Source organism: Danio rerio, chromosome 15 (genome assembly GCF_049306965.1).
Source record: "Danio rerio strain Tuebingen ecotype United States chromosome 15, GRCz12tu, whole genome shotgun sequence".
NCBI classification, from domain to species: domain Eukaryota; kingdom Metazoa; phylum Chordata; class Actinopteri; order Cypriniformes; family Danionidae; genus Danio; species Danio rerio.
In genome coordinates, this window is record NC_133190.1 from 21,089,252 (window position 1) to 21,111,065 (window position 21,814).

The following is a 21,814-nucleotide window of genomic DNA, read 5'->3' on the forward strand; positions in this document are numbered from 1 at the left end:
AGGCTTAATTCACAAAAACAGTACGACCAGTTGATTCATTCTGTTAAACAAAGACTCAAAAATGAAGATACTGTAACTTTTTTCTATCTATCTATCTATCTATCTATCTATCTATCTATCTATCTATCTATCTATCTATCTATCTATCTATCTATCTATCTATCTATCTATCTATCTATCTATCTATCTATCTATCTATCTATCTATCTATCTATCTATCTATCTATCTATTATGAGCGACACAGACAGACAGATAGATAGATAGATAGATAGATAGATAGATAGATAGATAGATAGATAGATAGATAGATAGATAGATAGATAGATAGATAGATAGATAGATAGATAGATAGATAGATAGATAGATAGATAGACAGACAGACGGATGGATGGATGGATGGATGGATGGATGGATGGATGGATAGATGGATAGATAGATGGATAAATGATTCATATGCTACTTCAGTTATTGAGTAAGGTCTCTTAAACAAAATAAAACAAAAGAATGAAAATAGCTAAATGAACCGTGTGAGTAGATATATCTAATAGGCGTGATAATGTTGCTTACGTTCGTCCAGCCATGATCATCCTTAGTGTTTGTTTAGCTAAAATGACCGACCATCTGCATACATTCGCATTATTGTTGTATAATAGGATACTTCAACAAAAGTCAAATTTCACGCAGTTCAATTTAACCTGACACTTTCTGTATCTGTCAGACGACACGCTCGCAGTCGAATCGTATACTTTGTGCGCTCGCGCTCGTTATAGTGTGTGTGTGCGCGCGCGCGCGCGTTTACTCCCTCCCGATTCTCCGCATCTCATGATCCTCTGAGCGTCTCTAGGTGATTTAGCGCCGCCAGTCTGAAGCAGGTGTTCAACATGGCGATCTCGGGACTCGGATCTCACTCTATTTCACTGTTTTTCTACGTGATTTTAGCTGCGTTTCTGCATAAAGGTAAGACAAACGGAGCATGTATGAAAGCTTGTGTTTGGTGTGGAAGCGAGAGCTGCGTGTAAACAACACATGTAGCACTTGCGCACGTCCCCGATGCTGTTCATTCGCAGTGAGGACTACTCTCAAAGCTTTAGTAGTTTGCCTGAATGGGAAAAAAGCCACATTTTAAAGACTGGCACATTTGACTGTTGTGAACGGGTTTTTGGTTGTTTTGTTGGTAAAAAGTATGTGCAGAGGCTGTACAGTAACCTAATGTTGCTGATGAGAGTGTGTGAGAGAGGGAGACAAGTCCGTATCGCGCAGTCAGAAGTCGGTGTAACATGCTGGAGATCTGAAAACGCTATAATGAGTATTTTGAATGCCTTATGTAAATGAATGCACATGTTTAACACAGATTATAAATGAGGAGCGCGCGCATTGCAGAATACTTGCTTTGACTTTATGGAGTGACAGCGGCACTGCTCGCACTTATTGTCACAAACCGGTCATCTTCAGTTCTCTCTCTGTCTGATCTTATATGGATTATCATTTCACCTGTTCGTTTAATGTGGAATTGGAAGACGCAACATACTGTTTCAGCTAAATTTGATAGTTTTCCTGTTTTACATGATAAAACGCCTCTGTTCGATTGAGCACGCCGTGAGGATTTGCTTATGGCAAGCTGTTTTCATGTTTATCACTTTAAATACTCGCTATAATGTACATTTAGGTTTCGTTTTAATCACGGCTAATCCATTTGTGACTAGCAATAAGAAGTAGCCACTGGATAAAACCACCTAATAATGTTCTTCTAGTAACCTTACTATTTTCAATATACAGGCATCTGTGGTTCATTTATCTTTTTATTTCTCTTTTGACTAGGTTTTGTTGGTATTAGTGCTGTTTAGTTTTACTATTAGTTATCATTGATTCATTCATTTTGCCAATTCATACATTGGCTTAGTCCCTTTATTTATCAGGGGTCACCACAGCAGAATAGACCAACTTATCCATCATATGTTTTACGGAGCGGATGCCTTTCCAGCCGCAACCCAGCACTGAGAAACATCCAATACACTGTCCCTTTCACACACATTCACCACGGTCATTATTCAATTCAAATATGCTGGCTCACCGGGCCCAGCCTGGACTCAAACCAGCAACTGCTTGCTGTGAGGTGCACAGTGCTAACCACTGAGCCACCATGCTGCCCTAGTTATCATATATAAGCACTTTTTTAAATAGTTAGCCCAGTCTAAATATTTGCAAATCTTATATTTACATACCAATTAATAAAACAATACTCTATTCACTGCTACTAAAGTTTCTTATTTAGTTACAAATGTTTTTTGCTCAGTTGAATGAACTGTTAACTCTTAACTACTGTCTTTTAAAATAAATCAATTAAATGCATTTGCTGTCCGTAATTTATTACACTGTATATATATTTAAAAATCCATATATATATATATATATATATATATATATATATATATATATATATATATATATATATATATATATATATATATATATATATATATATATATATATATATATGCAGAAATTGCCATAGTTGGGAAAACTTATAGAATGCAGTGGACGGAGAGTATAACAAAACAATTTGCATTCCTATTTGCTCAAACAATAAAAGAAAAGCTAAACAATAAAATTATCAAGACTTTCAGAAAAAGGAAAAACAAAATAGTGTGAGACGGATAATGGCTGCAAAATTTACTGTCATGTTCCTAGATGCTGCATTACAAACACTTCGCATAAGTGGTAATTCATTATTTTTTTTAAATTCATTCCAAAAGTATAGCTTTATAAATGTAAATACATTTTAAAAAATCACACTACTAAAATTTCATATGATGATGCCTATTAAACATGTCATAACCATCTTGTTAAAACAGTCTGTTATAGTAATTATGACAGTGTAAACTTTTTCATAGTGTAATTGATTTTAAAGCTTCACTGCTTGTCATATAAAATATGCCCCCCAAACTAATTATTAATCCTACTGTACCTCTTAACTAACCATTAAACTTACCATTAACCAATACCAGTAAACTACTTGTTCGTTCGTTCGTTCGTTCGTTCGTTCGTTCGTTCCTTCCTTCCTTCCTTCCTTCCTTCCTTCCTTCCTTCCTTCCTTCCTTCCTTCCTTTCTTCCTTTCTTCCTTCCTTCCTTCCTTCCTTCCTTCCTTCATTCATTCATTCATTCATTCTTTTTGATATATTTCTAATAGGCAACGCAATGGTGCAGTGGGTTGCACGTTTGCCTTACAGCATGAAAGTTGCTGATTCGAGCCTCGGCTCGCTCAGTTTTCGTTACTGTGTGGAGTTTGCATGTTCTCCCCATGTTCACATAAGTTTTATTCGGGTGCTCCAGTTTCCCCCACAAGTCCAAAGACATGTGCTATAGGTGAATCGGGTAAGCTAAAATTGTCCGTATTGTATACATGTGAATGAGTGTGTATAGATGTTTCCCAGTGATGGGTTGCAGCTGGAAGGGCATCTGCTGCATAAAATATGTGCTGGTTAAATTGGCGGTTCATTCTGCTGTGGCAACACCAGATTAATAAAGGGACTTAGCCGAAAATAAAATAAATGAATGAATGAATGAGTATTTCTAATAAGTAAATAGAAAATACACTTATTTCACCTATAAAGTGAAAAGGTTATAGCTGAACCACAGGTAGCTACTCATCACTATTGCTTAAGTGCTTTAATAAAAGGAAATTCTAATCTATATTACACTCTCAGAAATAAAGGCACAGTAGCTGTCACTTGTACCTTTTGAAAAGGTACATATTTGTACCTGAAGGGTCCATAATGGTACCTTAAAGGTACTTTTTAGGTACGTTTGAGCATTAATATGTACCTTTGAGGTACCAGTGTGGACTCTTTGGGTACAAATATTTATCTTTTGAAAAGGTACTGCCCTAGGGACAGCTCCTGTACCTTTATTTCTGAGTGTCACATACTATACCATTATCAAAATTGCACTGTGTAGCCTGAATAATTAAATGTTCAAATGGCTTGCCACAATAGCTCATTCTGCCTGCCATCCATCAACAGGTTTTCCGCAAGATATTGGCTTTTAATTCTCTGTTCTGGGAATGAGATTGCAATTTCAGTTATTTCAGATATATTTTTGTATGTTCCTGGTAATTTTGGAGTGATTATTTCCAGTGTCACCCAATTCATTCATTGCTAAGCCCCCTTTTGTGATGACGTTAGTTTGTGCTGTATTAAGAACAGAGGCTGTGTGAATGATGCTTTTGTCTGAGGCAAGAGGTATATATAGGTTTTCCTTTAGGAGACTTCAAAGGCACTTGTCTTCCTGTAAGTGCTCTTGAATCCTCGTATAACCAGCTAGAATACTGTGAAACTCGAGGACATGTTATTTGCTGGTGCTGGATTTTGCCCATCCATTTTAACATACTATATGTAATGACAAGCGGTTGAAGTGAAATACTTATGGGAAGTTAAAATATTGATTACTCCAACTTAAATGATTTGAAGCCAAGTGTTTTTTAGCACATCTTTTATCATATATGGGTCTATGATCACTTATTTAGAGCAACACCATGGGGTGTTTGCATTTGTTTTACTTTCAAATGTTAAATATCTAATTTCCTTTTTGCATTCATATAGCATTTTAATCCTGATCAAAAAGCTGACGATCTTGTTCTGTATCAGCTACACAGTCTTAAATGCTAGAAAGCAGTTAGTCATCTTCGTTCAACAGACAGACTGCAGTTAACAGCATGAGCTGACAGGAGAACTGCATCGGCTTGAGAGGGAATATATATTCTCTTAGAAGAAATAATAGAGATAATAATAATTCTGATATGGGACAATTCTCACTGGCAAACAATACTTTGGTAATGAGATGGGATATTCATGTAAATTGCCTCATGTCAAGGGTAATTTTCGCTCTCCGTGACTCACAGGTAGAGTTTCCATCAGTGCGAGGAGCTCGAGTTGTAAATATTAGAAACACACTGCAGCTTTTGCATAATTCACGATGCCCTGTGATGAATGTTATGGAAGATGAATGTTCTGACACTCTCCACAACAATCAGCACTAATTTAAAACCCTCTAAAATCGAACCCTGAAAACCTGTAAAGCATTTTCAAAGGGAAAAGAGCGAGAGAAAACAATAAATATGCTTATACATGGTGAATTTGAAGGGATAGTTCAGTAAAAAACGAAATTTGTTGTTAATTTGTTTAACCTGAGGCGATTAATTATGTACTGTAGATGACTTTTTTCAGTACATTAAATGGGTGGTCCATTGTGGGTTTTTTAAGGCTTGGTTGTGTTTACACGATGGAAAGCAATGTGTGCTCATGCTTAATTTGTAAAAAAATTTGACTTTAGTTATTTGACTTTGATTTTATACAGCTCAGCTAACATGAAAATGACAATCATATCTCCTAATTCCTCCTAAAGGCCCGCCTTCAAGAGGCTCTGATTGGTCAGCTAACATAATGTGCTGTGATTCGCAAATCGGCTTTACTTCACCAGGAAAAGCGTCATGCCTCTATTACCATGCACTTTTGCGCTGTGTAAACACTGTAAGTCAGAGTAGCTGTTAGCGATATCAGTTTGAGCCTGAATCAGACAGAAAATGAAAAGGACACAGCTGAACCTCATGCCTGCTCTGTTTTTCACATATATTCGGAATAAGCATGTGTAAGCAATACGAAGTGTTCACATATCTTTTGCGAGTTTGTTTGTTTGAAATGTAGAACGGAGGGAAAGCAGTCGCATAAAGTGACACTGCAGCGCTGCTGAGATTTGTGGTTGTTTACAGGGGTTCGAATGATAAATATGAATTTGTAGCTAAATTGTTAAAGATTCTGGAAGCTGTCCTATGTGAAATGCTAGCTTTATTTATATATATATATATATATATATATATATATATATATATATATATATATATATATATATATATATATATATATATATATATATATATATATAGCTGGCATAAATATATATATATATATATATATATATATATATTTATGCCAGCTATATATATATAGATGTTGTTTAAGTTCACACAGCTACATCACACATCAACTAAAGTTTAAAATATGATATCATAGTGGACCACCGCTTTTTTTCGAGTGAAACTGTGGTTCTTGATGATTTGTAAAATCAATATTAAAGGGTTAGTTCACACCCCCAAAACTATTATTTTTAAAATTAGCATGTAGTTCCAATTCCTTAAGACCTTCATTCATAAGAAAACAAATTAAGATTTAAATGAAATCCAAGAGCTCCCTCATCCTTCATGGACAGCCTGAGACATTTAAAGCAACCAGAAACACATGAAAATCCATGTAACTTTGATGGTTCAGCAGTAATCATATGAAGCTCCAAAAACAGATTTATGTGCCAAAAAACCCCCAAAACAAACAAAAACCCCCTGTAAAAAATGACTTTGTTCACCAACATATTCTCTCTTCCAGAGCCCTCCTGATCTGACGCAGAAAACACAGGTGTTTTTACAGTTTTCTTGATGGACAAAAGTGTTCTCTGAGCTTTGCATGATTACAGTTAAACCACTGAAGTCACATTGAATATTTTAACAGTGTTTTTGCATCCTTCTCTGTATTTTGAGTGTCTCGAAATTGTTGCTGTATATGGAGGATGAGAGAAATCTCAAATTTCATCTAAAATAACTTGACTAGTTTTCTGGCGATGAACAAAGGTCTCAGAGTATTAGAACAACATGAGGATGAACAATTAATAACAACATTCAGGGATGAGATGAAGTTAAAGCACAAAACGAATACTAGTGGTTTTGACAATACATTTAGTTCTTATTTAAACTAATAAAATGTAAATAATTTTTAGTGTCCTGCACAGACTGGTTATTTTGTTTGTAAGACCTCATGAGGAGCCACGAGTGTGTGCAAATAGCGCCTTTCTTGCTTTCCATAGCAGTATACAACAGTATACAGTAGGACATACAGCAGATTCTGTTCTTGCTTCTTGGCAAGCGTTTGCCACAAAAAGAAGATAAGCTTTGTTTGAGCATGGTTTAGTGCTGCGTGCTGTCATTGTATTGTGTCATGTTTCAGCTGTGTATTTAAAAATGGCTCTTCCTGTGTTGTCATTCCATTGTCTTTTTGCACGTGCTGGTGACAATTCGCTATAAACCAATAGGGTTCTGCAGTGAGTCAATGATTACCATCAAAATTAGAGTAAAAAAAGTCATATACTGGCAAAATGAAATTTATGGCCTGTTGACACTAGCGGTATGAGGTAAGGTTCACTATTAGAGTACTTTTGACAGTCAACATGGAAATATATGCATACCATATTGTACAATATAGAACTGTACCAATCAGTGTAAACAGGCCAATAATTTACTTTTGCCTGTATTAGGGCTGCATGCTATTGGAAAATTCTAACATTGAAATTTTTATTTATTTATTTTTTTTGCGATGAGAGCGTTTTAGTATTTGCATGTTGTGAGTATTTTCATGCACATGTTTAGTCAGAGGTTGATTAAACTAACATCCATAAACTAGGGTTGGGCGATATCGACCAATTTAGCATCATACAATGTCTAATATGAAAAACCTCGATAAACAATGGCATCGTCGTCAGTGGTGAATTAATTATTTATGAGTAATCAATTTAATTAATAACAAATTAAATATTTTATAGAAATTACTAAAGTATGAGCGTGAAAGCGAAAGATTGAAGCAGTGTACTGACGCTGTGACACGATACCTGATAGATTCAAAACACTGAAGATTAATTAAATATCACGTTTATCAACTATAGTGAGACGCTATACAGCGGTATACCCTTGATTAACTGTCCGACATGCACTGCTCTCTGGGGTTTTGTGCTCAAAGCACCCGCTGACTGCCTTGAGCTTACACGTGCGCGTATACTGCAGCGCATGCCTGTGTGTATGTGTGTTTATGTGTGTGTATGGTCACGTGATGTGCATTTTCAGCAGTATAGTGTGGAAGAAGGGTTTTTCAGAAATGCTAGATGAAACGCCAGCATGGACGTTAATCGTTTTCATTTTAAAATGACATTTTAAAACTAAAACGTATTAGTGTAAACGGGGCCTAAGTATGTATCTTTGCTAGCAGGTTGCTGCTGCGTTGAGGGAGGGGCGGAGAATCGTGATGCTGGCTCAGCGTCGCAATGTCTTTTGGCCATCGGTGATGGATGATGGTATTGTCTATCGACTCAACCCTATTATAAACCTTTTGGTGTTCCCTGACACATTTTCGTTGTGGTCTGTGCTATTTACAGTGCATTTCTGTATTTGCATGTGTTGTGAGTATTTTCATGCATAACAATCTATAAATACAATAAAAAAGATACAATTGAAATAAAGTGTATTATTTTCAGAGTCTTACGGTATTAAAGTACAGTAACTGAATAATAAAAAAATCTATAAATTAATTGTAGATAACGTCACAAACAATACAATTTATTAAACCTGAAAGTTTTTAAAATCTATGCAATCACAGCCATCAAAAACACATGCAAATGATAAAATACAAACTAAACATTGCATATCCTGTGATGTGACTATTGAGAATGATCACATTGCGATATTGATGCTGAAACAATATATTGTGCAGCCCTAACCTGCATATACATTTTTTGAGTTTCAGATTGACGGTAACCATTGAGGTGCATTTTGAGAATTACCATATGCTTAGGAAGAATCATATACTGAGGAAAAAAGTCAACAACATCTTTCATGGTCTGAGGGCGAGTAAATAGTTTTAATTTGAGTTATCTCTTTAAAACAATTTGATGAAAGCATTGTTGCTCATTTGTTTCCTCAGAAATGGCCTGAATCCCAACAAATTGTTGCACGGCAGTAAATGAAAGCATTTTACCCTTGGCGCATTAACTTTCTAAGATCGTTTGTTTGGAATAATTTTCTTTTCTATTTAAAGCAAAGAATTTATAGCTCATTAGATTTACATTATCCCTGCTTAATAGGCCTTGTGCTGATTGCTAAATAATGCACAGCGCCACATTATGCTGCTTCCAGATGCTAAAGTCGCCGAGATGGAAATGTGAAATAACTTAGACGACGGAAGACGACGGTGTAAAAAAGTGCACGATTATGAGGTTTTTTGCAATGTCATTAAAAAACTTGAATCGGAATACTCGCATCAAAGCAACCTTTTTAACACATAGTTCAAAGCCGGCTTTAAAGTTATGTAATTTTGAAAGCTCAACAATTCTGCTTCATTTTGCGTTTGTGTGTTTCAGCAAAATATGCCAACCATATTTGAATGCCAGTCCACAATCTGTTCGTCGACTCCATTGGGGTTGTTACATATTGCTCATGCACTTATGTAACTTCACAACAGAAGCCTCTCTGGTGAGTCAACACACAAGTACAGGGGATGAAGTGAAGCGCCGCAAAGACCTCGCTCCTGTCTTAGTTTTCTGTTTATACCACCGTATTACTAAACATCAGAGCTGAAGTATCCTCTTGTCAGTACTAGACTGCGAGCAAAATGATGCTTGAAGCCGATAGACTATCGCTTGTGTAGGACAGATAGCAGTTGAGCTCTATGCAGCAGCACACAGTCAATTAGAGGTAACAGATTGAAGGAAGCCCCAGTGGAGAGCGAATGCTTCATTCATGACACTGCTGGAGTAATGAGAGTGGAATATGACGAGGGGAGGGGGTTCCTGTCTTCTGTGATAAATATTGTCATTGTTCTCATTCTGCCCCGTCTTTCATGGACCGAGCTCATTGTCTGTCCTAGTTGGCAGAATTGTTTTGGCACTGACCATGAAGAAAAAAAAAATCAAATTATGTTGTTTTTCAGGGCACAAAGTGCATCGCTTGCTTGGTTTAGCAGCCGCTGAAGAGCTGCAGGAGGCTTTGTTGCATTGCTGACACGACTGACCGGTTTTAAACTGTGCTCGTTGAGAGAGATTTTTTTTCAAACAGTGTTTTGTTAAGAAATGTCTTTATTAGGCTATAATGAAACTATTCTAATGGTTGCTGGCTTGTTTTAAGTCAACGTTGGATCAAATATAGACAAACCCAACTATTGGGTTAATTTTTTAAAATTACTTAAACATTCACATGTGAACCGCAAGTTAATGAGACATTTGATGATATTAAAATCAAACTTTTTTTCAGTGGATTTACTTGCACAGATTAATTGTTCATCTAATAAATAACACTGATTTTGGATTTCACATGGACTTTAAGTACTTAAATTAGACTTTTAATCTAATGGTTGGGTTTGTCCATATTTGACCTAATGTTGGGTAAAAACACACCAGCATTTATAGAGCGTTGTTCAGTTTTTTTAACTTTATTTTAAGGTTTTATATACACTACCTGAAAAAAAAGTCTTGTAGTCAATAATTGTACGAGCAACAAATAATAACTTGAATTCTAGTTGATCTTTTAGAAAAGTGTCATAAGGTAGATTTTTCCGTTGAATCATTTGTTGAACTGCCTCCCAGTCATTATAAATGCTACAGAAGACCTATTAAAACACACATGGACTCAATATTATCACAAATCAGTCAAGTTTGGTCAAGGAAAAATCATGGTTTAGGGTTACATTTAGTATGGGGGCATGTGGGAGCTCAGCAGAGACTTTTGGCAACATCAACCTGAGGTATCAAGGCTTTTTTGCTGCCCATTAAATTACGAACCACAGGAGAGGGCAAATCCTTTAGCAGGAAAGCACTCCATCTCATATTTAGCCTCCACATCAATGTTCCTGAAAGCAAAGAAGTTCAAGGTACTCTATGATTGGCCACCTCAGTCACCAGACATGAACATTATTAAGCATGACTGTGGTAAGATGGAGGAGGCATTGAAAATGAATCCAAATAATCTTGATAAACTCTGGGAGTCCTGCAAGAACACACTTTATTAATAAGTTATTTGAGTCATTGCAGAGATGAATGGATGCAGTCCTTCATGCTTATAGGAATCATACACAATATTGATTCCTTTTCCGCTGCACAAAGACTTTAAACTTTATGGTCTACATTATTTCTGTTAAGTGACAAGACATTTGTTTAAGTCAGACCTTACTGTCCTAATTAAATAATGAAAAATCAAGGCATGATCATATTTTATTTTGGTAAAATAAGCGTAATCTAGAGCCCTTTGTCTTTTATATAAGCCACTTCTAATACCAAATCATCCACTAGAAGTTAAGTTATTATTTGTTGTTCCCAAAACTTGGCTAGGCGGCAAGACTTTTGTCAGGTAGTCAGGTAGTATATATATACCTGACAAAGACTTTTGCATGGAATAAGAACAAACATTGGCTCGTACTGTAGACATGCAAATGACAATATAAAGGAAAACAAAAAGTGCACAAAACCTACAATCAAAACTAGAGAGGGTATATAACTTAAACCTCAGAGGGGTCACTGATTGCTCGTAAGATATAGATTTGTCAAATAAATCAAGAAATTGATCCCAAGTAGCCAAAAAAAAAAAAATAAATAAAATAAAATAAAAAAATAAAAAAATCCCATGGAGTAGGGCTGGGCAATTAATTGAAAAGTAATTGAACAATAATTAATCTATTTTTGTTCAGGTCAATTTTTTCAATTACTTTCTGTGCCGCGTGTGGAGTCGTGTATTTTAAAATACAGTAATGCACCCTTCATTCAAAAAATTCTCATTTGTAATATGTGAGTATAGTTAATGTAAAAAACTATATCGGTGAACTATATGAGGGCAAAAAAAATTATAATAAATAAATAAATACATACAAACATACATACATACATACATACATACATAAATAAATAAATAAATAAATAAATAAATAAATAAATAATTCATTAATCATAATCAAGTTAAAATGTTCAATTAATCAAGGTTTTGATAATAGGCCAAATTGCCCAGCCCTATTATGGACCTAGTCCTTAAAAATCTCTGCATGTGAATAACAGATATCATGTCAGGATTCAAATATGTTTGTCCAGAATTTATTCAGTAAGGGACAGAGCCAAAATACGTGAGTAACCGTGTCCTTAACTATCTTAGTGCATTGTTCTCAAGTACTGAAAACATTAATATTGTTTTTTTCAATCACGTAAGGATGAGTTTTTATTAGTACTTTTTATTAATGCTATAATTATGTTATTATCATTTATTTCTCTTACAAATATGCTATTGATGCATGCATGAAAATAAAAAAAAAACAAGCAAAATTATATCATAAAGTAGTATATTATTATTATTATTATTATTACTACTACTATTAGTTAAATGAAACTATGTATTTTTTTCTGTCATATATGCATATAAGTATTATCATTGCTATTAATATAAAATAACTGTCAGATACTGTAATGAACTTTTAAAAATTATATATAAAAATACATAAAAAAAACTGTAGGAATAAAATGACAACTAAATAATATTTATTATTATGTGTTGTGTAAAAGTAGACATTTATTATTTAATATAAAACATAATGCATACATGTTGCAATATTAAATTGGTTTATTGAAGCATCACATTATACTGTACATTAACAGAATCAAGGTAATAGTATTGTATTAAGAGATTTGTAGTGTATACTTGAAAAAAATGACATTAGCATGTTGTTTCCCTCGATAACATATTTAAAAATCTAAATAAATAAAGAATTTGCAACAATCTCTGTGAATATTTAATGTGTGAAATATGTCACATTATGGAAGCAAAACATTATGAAAAGCTATTTATATTGACCTCAAAGAATAACTGAGCACAGATCATGTGCGCTCCATCCCAACAACAACAGCTTACAGTTGCCTCTTATGATGCGCTGATGGATAAGTTTAGAATCTGTTTACAGCTTGAGTGTTTGCCACAGACTTGTGAAACATATATTTATACATGCGTTGTTATGACCTACTTCATCTCCCCATGCTTTGAGAGTTGTCGTGAAAAATGTTCAGAAACATATGAACGGTGACATGCCCCCAAAGCTCAACGAGAGGTGACCCACTTACACACAGAGCTGTGCTGAGGGAACCTGGAAGGTCCCAGCATCTTCTCCAGAGAGCCTGCGCTTACCAGTGCCTGCTTTTGTTTTGGGCACATGAATGCTTCTCTGCTGTTGTTAACCAACAATTGATCGCAGTCCCCGTTTTTTTTTTTTTTTTTTTTTTTTTTTTTATTTAAGGTGAGACACTGCATTCAAAGAAGAAAAAAAACATATTTCTTTCATGCATTTGTCAATTTTGAGATGTTGGACATTCTGGCATTTTATAAAGTGCATTTTCCAGCCTAATGTAATCAAAACATCTCAGATACATTTTTAAATTTGTCTTTTGTTGCACTTTAGCAATTTGTGTCTGTAGATTTCAATGACAATAGATATTTTTGCAAGCCGTTTTGTGAAAATTAGTTTTTTTTTCTCTTGTACTGAGCCATAAATTCAACCGTTCAACTGCCTTGCATACACACAAGCACACACTTTTATTCATTTATGTATTCTGAAGGTTTTTACAGAACAATGTGTTCTGTAATTTGTGTGATTATATAGTATTTTTTATTTATTTTTATTTTTTTTAATGTTTTTTCTTTTTTTTTTCTTTTGGCTGTTGAGTGATAAAAAGAGATTCCAAAAATCTCCTCAGCAAAAAACTTTTATCATAAAGGCACATTCACACGAAGAGTATTTTTGCTCATTCTTATCCCTGATGTTTAATGCCACGTGACTAAAAAAATGGCGGCAATGCGACCGCCAATTAATAAATAATAGCACTCAAACACAAAACAGTCAAACCAAGTAAATATTTATTTATATTACATTTACATTTAGTCATGTGGCAGATACTTTTGTTCAAAGTGACTTACAGTTAAGGAGGCATTCAGCAACAAATCGTTTCTGCAGTAAGTTTGTCAAGCCCAATCACCTGTGTGAAGCACACTTCATAAACACATAGGGCCCTATCATAAACCTGGTGCAATAAGCCGCAAGACGTGTTTCCACAACGTGTTGCTATTTTCAGAACAACGCAACCTTAATTTTCCCGTCTTCCGCCACGTTGTTTAAATAGCAAATCCATTTGCATCACTTTGTGGACTCATGGGTTTTTGGTCTAGAAAAGAGGTGTGTTAAGGCGCATTGTGGGTACTTTGCTATTTTGAGAAACTAAAATAGACTGTGCAACAGACCAACTGAGAGCAGGTCTAAAGTCCAGCGCAGTGCGCGTCAGTTGAGTGTCTCACTTAAACATTGCTTAAAACACGCATGATTAAACAGCAATATCTTTACAAATGAAAACAATTAAAGGAATAAAATATTACAAAAAATTATTATTTTCTACAAAAATCTAAAAACCAGTACCTCCATGCCTTCTTCATCTCAGCGTTTATCATTTTATTCATGAAAACTTGCTTTTGTATAATGTTGTTATTATTATTAGTAGTAGTATTTATTATATGCATATTTATATTTGTTTTATTAAAAACAAGCTTAGATTTGTCCACCTGTCAGGTTTTGGACCATATGGGGTATAGGACCTGTGTTTAAATATAGCTGTTATTTTAAACACACTTCATTATTATTGTTCATTTACTCATTTGCTGGAAATAAGAACTGAATTTAGAAACAGTTTTGAAACAAATCTTTGTGCTTTAAAACAAATGAAATTAATTATGTAGGCTAATAGATGTCTTCAGTAAGTGCGTCCAACATGTTTCCTTATGCACAAAAGAAAGTGAAAGTGAAAGTAAAGGAGGCTCATTCTTTATCCTCGCACTGCAGATGCTCTGTTTAACTGTTTTCTCGCCAGGAATAAGTGTTCAGTTTTTTACACTTATAAAGTTTGCCATGTAAGTAGCAAATGTGCTATGACAAAGCACAACTGACTCCTAAAGGGAATGGGAGACTCTGATTGGTTTATGCTCAAAACACACCCATAACTCATTAAGAGAATAAGCACATCCCTGTTAAACCATGACCCGCGACAAGAAAGTTGCTCTTCATTTGCATAAAGTTGAAGGATTCTCAAATTTGTCAAGCTGACTCACCTGTGTGAACCACACCTCATAAATGCAGGGGTTTTTCTTGCTTTTTGGTATGAGTGTCTGTTGCAAATGTGCAAAACTGGTGCAATTTAAAGTGTCAGTGTTGGTTAAAGTGTCAAAGAAATGAAAGAGTGTGTTTTCTACAGGTGGTTTGTCAAGCCCACTCACCTGTGTGAGGCACACTCAGTTTGAGGTTTTATTGACTTTTCTGTAGTACATATTTTCTTATCCCACAACACCATACATCAACGGAGAGCTTATTTATTTAGCTTCTGGGTGATGTATAAATCTCAATTTCAAAAACTGACACTTGGTTTTGCTGTGACATTTGAGAAAACCTGTAATACAAAAAGTATGTTCTAGAGTAAAGTCAATCAACAGGAGAACTATAGTGATAACTACTAGGAATTTCCTTTACTCTATTTACCTGCAGTCTGTTTTGCCTTAAACAGGCGAGGTGTGAGCTAGTTAGACACCACAGTGACACGGTGAATGTGGTCTCGACTGCTGATCGCATCACATCGATCAGTTGAGACGTCGAGTTGGATTCCTGCTGTCTGCGTAAGAGAGAGTGACCAATCAATAGAGCGTACAGATGGCGGCTCAGAGGGGAGGTGCTATTCAATTGAGCCGCTAAATACTTAAGAATGTCAGGACGCTGGATGCTCGCTGTGGCTGAGCTCATCACCTCTAGCAAAAACGAGCTTCTGGGATGCCAACATCTGTCTGCACAGTCATGCTAACATCCGCTAGAGCTTTATCGGCTTGTTAGGTCTGACGTCACACGTCACCGTTTCTGGGACCAAACAGTCTATCGGATACCCAAACGAAACAAACAAACTACAACTAGATTAATGATCATTATGATTATATCCATGGCTTATCTCAGATGCTCAGACTAGGATTCATCTTTTATATATCATTGAGATAATTGTGTTTTGCAAACTGAGTTCAGAAACTGCATCGTTGTACTATGATTTTGTAAAAGTTTTGGTTTGTGGGATGTGACTGCATTGTAAAATTGGCTGTGATGTCAACTGAGTAAAAATGCTAGGTCACACTTAATTTTGATGGCTTATTTTGTTGAATTTAAACTACATTGCATCTACATGCCAACTAATTCACATTAGATTATAAGTAGACTGTTAGGTTGGGGTTAGGGTTAGTGTAAGTTGACATGTACTTGCAAAGTTTCTTAGAGTCAGTTGATGTCTATTTTGCTGACAGCCTATTAATAATTAAATGGACCCTCAAAATAAAGTGTTGCCAAATGCTACAGTAAAAAAACTATACCCTGATTAAATTATTTATATATATATATATATATATATATATATATATATATATATATATATATATATATATATATATATATATATATATATACAGTATACTGCCGTTAAGTTTTTTTTACACATTGTAAACTTGTAAAATGTTATTGCACTATACAATAACTGTTCAAAAGTAGTTTATCATTTAATTTATTAATTTATTGCAGTGATTTTAAAAACTTTCAGCTGTATTTATCCAGTCTGTAGAGTCACAAGGTCCTTTAGAAATCACTCTAATATTAATAATAATAATAATAATAATAATAATAATAATAATAATAATAATAATAGTAATAATAATAATAATAATAATAATAATTATTATTATTATTGTTATTATTATTCATTCATTCATTCATTTTATTTTAGGCTTAGTCCCTTCATTATTCCGGGTTTACCACAGCGGAATGAACCACCAACTAATCCAGAATATGTTTTACACAGCGTTGCCCTTCCAGCTTCAACCTATCTTTGAGAAAACACTCATTGACACACATACACTATGGACAGTTTAGCCTACCCAATTCACCTTACTATAGTTTGTTTTAGTTTTTATTTCCTCATCAGTCATGTACATTAGCATTTTTATGTTACATTTAATGTTGATAAAAATGTTTATTCCATTACTTAATTTAATTTAAGTAATGGAAGTTTAGTAGTTGTGTGAATGACACTGAGCTCCTTCTATATATCATTATCTTTCTCTGCTTGTGTATTAAAACTAATTAACATTATTTTTTATAATAATGAATGAATTTGTTTACAGTAACAAATATAAATTACTGTTATAGTCTTTACCACATTTTTAATGGTGCAATCACAGCTGCCATTTTTTACTGTAAATATTACAGATCATTTTTTTTTACAATGTAAACAGTGTTCGATTTATGAGAATTAAATAAGTGATTTAATTGAAAATTAATTGAAAATTATACATTGATTCCAATAATAAATTTCAACACTGTGGCCAACTCTGTGGTTGTTTTCAAAATACAGATTTTTTTTAATTATTGTGACACATGAACAGTGGCTCAACCAATGGTGAGAACATGTAGCCAAGGCTATTTGTTTAAGTGACTAACGACGGAAGTTATTGCATCTCAAACAAAAAAACAGCTTTTACTTAGAAATTGCTAGTACATTTAGAACAGGGCAATACATATTTATACCTGACATTTTAAAGTACAATGACTTAAGTAATATTTTCTTGGAAAACTCCATTTATTTAATTTATGCACAACTTAATTTTTCTTTTACTGTTGATTTGAACAGATAATGTGATAAATTAGATTTTTTTATTTTATTTTATATATTTATTTTAATTTAAGTTAAATTAACTAATTTCCAATTAGGGATTTCATAATGTAATAAAATGTAATATTCGATTTAAGTTTATTTGTATAGGGCTTATCACAATAAGTATTGTTTCAAAGCAGCTTTTCAGTAGGAGCACATTATTGCATTACAATTAAACTCAGAAAATTTAAGCTTATTAGTTACCATAACTTTAACTAATTAACTAGTAACTAATAGCTTTTTAATAGTTAAACTTATCATATATAAACATAGTTAACCTGCAGTTATACACTATAAAGGTGATGTCCATGTGTCCATGTTCAATGCAGTGTCTTTGTGTATATATTAATGTTAAAACATATGACAATAAATAACAATATATAACAATAATATTGTGTATTTTGCATTGCTGAAGTTCTACTTATATAATTATATAGAGATTTTTTTAATAGTTTTTTAAAATGATTTGATGAAAGTTTTGGACAACATAAATATTAAGTGTTGTTTTAAAATCCTGAGCTCTTGAAATTAATTACACAATTTCTACCAAGAAGCCTCGACGGTGCATAAAAACAAAGGTTTTAAAAGGTTTAACTTTGCTCAAAAGCTCTGCGCTTTCTTTATCCTACTGAGACATGCTATCTTAATTACTGTTGTACAATAGGACTTTAATTTATCATTTGTCACAGTTGAATCAGGACAATGAACCCCGAGCAATCATATTAATTCAGCCGAATCAGCCATCTATTGATCGGTGGTCCGGTGGGGAAGAGGTGTCCCTGTAATGAAGCCGCCTTTGTGTTTGATTGAGGAAAGGCACAGTATCAAAAGTGTCAGACTGAATCACCGTATAGGTTTTCAGAATAGCATGATGGGATTTTTTTTTCTTCCCTCGCTCAGGTTTGCCTGTTGCACAGGCATTTGTTAGGAACGACATGTTATTAATGTCACCTCAAAGCATTATGAGGCGAGCTGAAACCTTGCGCTTGCGATAGCTATTAAAGCTCGTATATGAGGTGAGAGCCTGTTTCATCCATTTAAACAGATGTTAACATGATGTAGCATGTCTCTGTGAAGGTCTCTGAACAATATTCCAGCTCTTTTCACAGCGACGGGTTAATGCAAGAGAAACATTCGGATAATAAACTCAGGAAAGCTGCTGTAGATCAGCGCTTCTCACACGAGTTTGCTTCATAACCCAGATTTTGTACGTTTTACGAGATTCAGAGCAGTGATAAAATTGTTTATGATACATAAATGCCTTTAAACCAAACAGTTAGCTTAATTAAAATTGTCATTACATTTATTGGCTCAGTAATATGCAAAATAATTACCCTGGGAAAATTACATTTTATGTATTTTAATTTTTTATTTTTATTTTAAGGACTCTAAAAAAAATACTGAGTGACACGGTGGATTAGTGGTTGGCACTGTCACCTCACAGCAAGAAAGTACTGGTTTGAGTTCCGGCTGGTTCAGTTGGTATTCCTGTTTGGAGTTTGCAAGTTCTCCCCATGTTCGTGTAGGGTTCCTCTGGGTGATTCAGTTACCCCCACCCTGACCCCTGATGAATATTGGGACAAAGTCAAGGGAAAATTAATGAATGAATTAATAAAAAATAAAAAATAAAAAAAACTTTGTCAACAAAAGCAGGTGATTTTTTCCCCCCTAATCTACATAAACCTCAGCATAATATATATTATTTGTAGACTAAGGCTTAGAGATAAAATGATTACATTAAGTATCTTGATTAGACATACAGTTGAAGTCAGAATTATTAGCCCTCTTTTAATTTTTTTTTTTTTAAATGATGTTTAACAGAGCAAGGAAATTTTCACATTATATCATAATATTTTTTTTCTTCTGGAGAAAGTCTTATTTGTTTTATTTCTTCTAGAATAAAAACAGTACTTAATTTTTTTATGAACCGTTACAAGGTCAAAATTATTAGCCCTTTTAAGCCATTTTTGTTTTCGATAGTCAACAGAATAAACCATCATTATACAATAACTTGCCTAATTACCCTAACTTGCCTAGTTAACCTAATTAACCTAGTTAAGCCTTTAAATGTCACTTTAAGCTGTATAGAAGTGTCTTTAAAAATATCTAGTGAAATATTATTTACTGTCAGAATTAAATAAATTGATGAAACGAATCAATAATTAGAAATGAGTTATTAAAACTATTATGTTTAGAAATGTGTTAGAAAAATCTTTTCTCCATTAAACAGAAATTGGAGAAAAAAATAAACAGGGCGATAATAATTTAGTGGGGCTAATAATTCTGACTGCAATTGTATGTCTGCTTTTTGTAACCCAATTTTGTAACAATAAAATAATTTATTGCAAGCACACCCTTCCAAAGAGCATCATTTTTTTCCCATTAGTACTGGTAAGTTAATGTTTGTACAGCATGTATATACCATGATCTAACACATATTAGTTAAACTACATTAATAGTGTCTGCAATGGAAAACAAATTATGCTCTCATACATACAAATGTAAAAAAAATGCTGAATTTTGACTACGGGTATTTTATTCATTCATTAATTTCCTTTATTAGTTTGGGGTTGCCACAGTGGAATAAACCGCCAACTTATCCAGCATATGTTTTACACTTCTAGCTTCAACCCATCACTGGAAAATATCCATACACACTCATTCACACACATACACTACGAACAATTTAGCTTACCCAATTCACCTATAGCACATGTCTTTGGACTTTTGGGGAAACCGGAGCACCCGGAAGAAAACCCACTTGAACATGGAGAGAACATGCAAACTCCAATGGGTATTTCAATTAATGTGATTTACGATGTTTAAAAAAACTAAGTGAAAGAATAGACAGAAATATTTAAGGGAATAACAAATCTTATTCATCCATCTAGTGTTTTTTTTATTTATTTTTTCTAGTTAGGCCTGTTATGATTTGTTTTGTAGCATTACCATTTAACCAAGATTTTGGTACCTCAATTTTTGTGTCTTAAAAAGAATGACAAGTACATAGCATGATCAATATGATTATTGTTGTGCGGTAAATTTTGCTATCTATAATCACCATTAAAAACTCCTGTACAGCAGTCCCACTACATACTATCACATCTGACACTCGATGACACTTGAATTCCCTGTCAGAAAAGTCTGGTGAATAGTAATTGGCTTTTTACAGTGTCTGCTATAATGTTAATGTTGTTTTTTGTGTTTACATAGATTAATATGACCAGGGTGTAAATGCACAGTACAGTTATGAGTTTATTGCCACATTATATTGTTATGATAATATGATATCGTTTTGTTTGGTGATTTCCTGAAGATAAATACCAAGAAATAATGAAGTAAAAGATCGCAATGACATATGATGACGTGTTTAGGTGTTGTAGTAGTATTTCTTAGGTGTAAATTTGAAGCCCTTCCCCTTCACACTCAAGGGCCAAGGGGAAGGGGTGCAAAATAGAATTGGAATTAGGCTAAAGTGTTTGGGGCATATAGAGAGAAGAGTTTTTCTACATGTGGTTTGTTCAACCCACTCACTTGTGTAAAACACACTGTTTTTCTAGAGGCATGAAAAGTTTATAATGAAGTGTCTGGTGCATATGCACATGAAAGAGCGTGTTTTCGAGAAGTGGTACTTAAATACCTGTAGTAGAACCTGAGCATATCTTACTCTTTACTACTATAGCAGCAAATAAAAATGAATGAACATCAGAAATTTTGAAAGTAGAACAACTCACTGAAACGTATCACGTCTCATGCAGTCGCTTAATTAGTGCTTCAACCTTGTTGCAACATTCTGTCACCTCAGCAAAGGAATTCAATGTTCATAAATGTGTATAAGATTTAGCATTTTACTTAATATATGCACTCTATAATGCATCTGTCAAGTAAATTACTTTTATTATAGTATTTGTAGCATTTTTTATTCACTTTTTAATTGACAGGTGTTTTTCATGTTCTTTGTGACATTTCATTTAAAAGCAAAATTAACAGATAGCTTTGTGCCGTTTTTACTCAAGAGCATGTAAACCAGAGAAATAAAGATTTACCCTTATTCTCATAATTAGCTTTATTGACTGACATTTTCAGCATTCATCATTTTTGGTCCATATTACCGAGTCCTGTTATAGACCATCGGCAATGCCTTTCTCTCATTTGATGATGATGATGATTAAAACAAATAATGAGAATATGACATTGTCACTTAA

At 34.0% G+C, this 21,814-nt stretch overlaps 1 protein-coding gene across 2 annotated transcripts in view; it reads left to right on the plus strand.

The window, feature by feature from the left end:
- Positions 1-806: 806 nt before the first annotated feature.
- cadm1b (cell adhesion molecule 1b) overlaps positions 807-21,814 on the plus strand; it is a gene marked incomplete at its 5' end in the record, with an annotated part of 365,660 nt that continues 344,652 nt past the window's right edge. The window contains one exon of one of the 2 annotated variants that reach the window (NM_001423722.1): positions 807-958. In NM_001423722.1, coding sequence (NP_001410651.1) covers positions 883-958 — 76 coding nt within the window. 2 annotated transcript variants of the gene reach the window in all.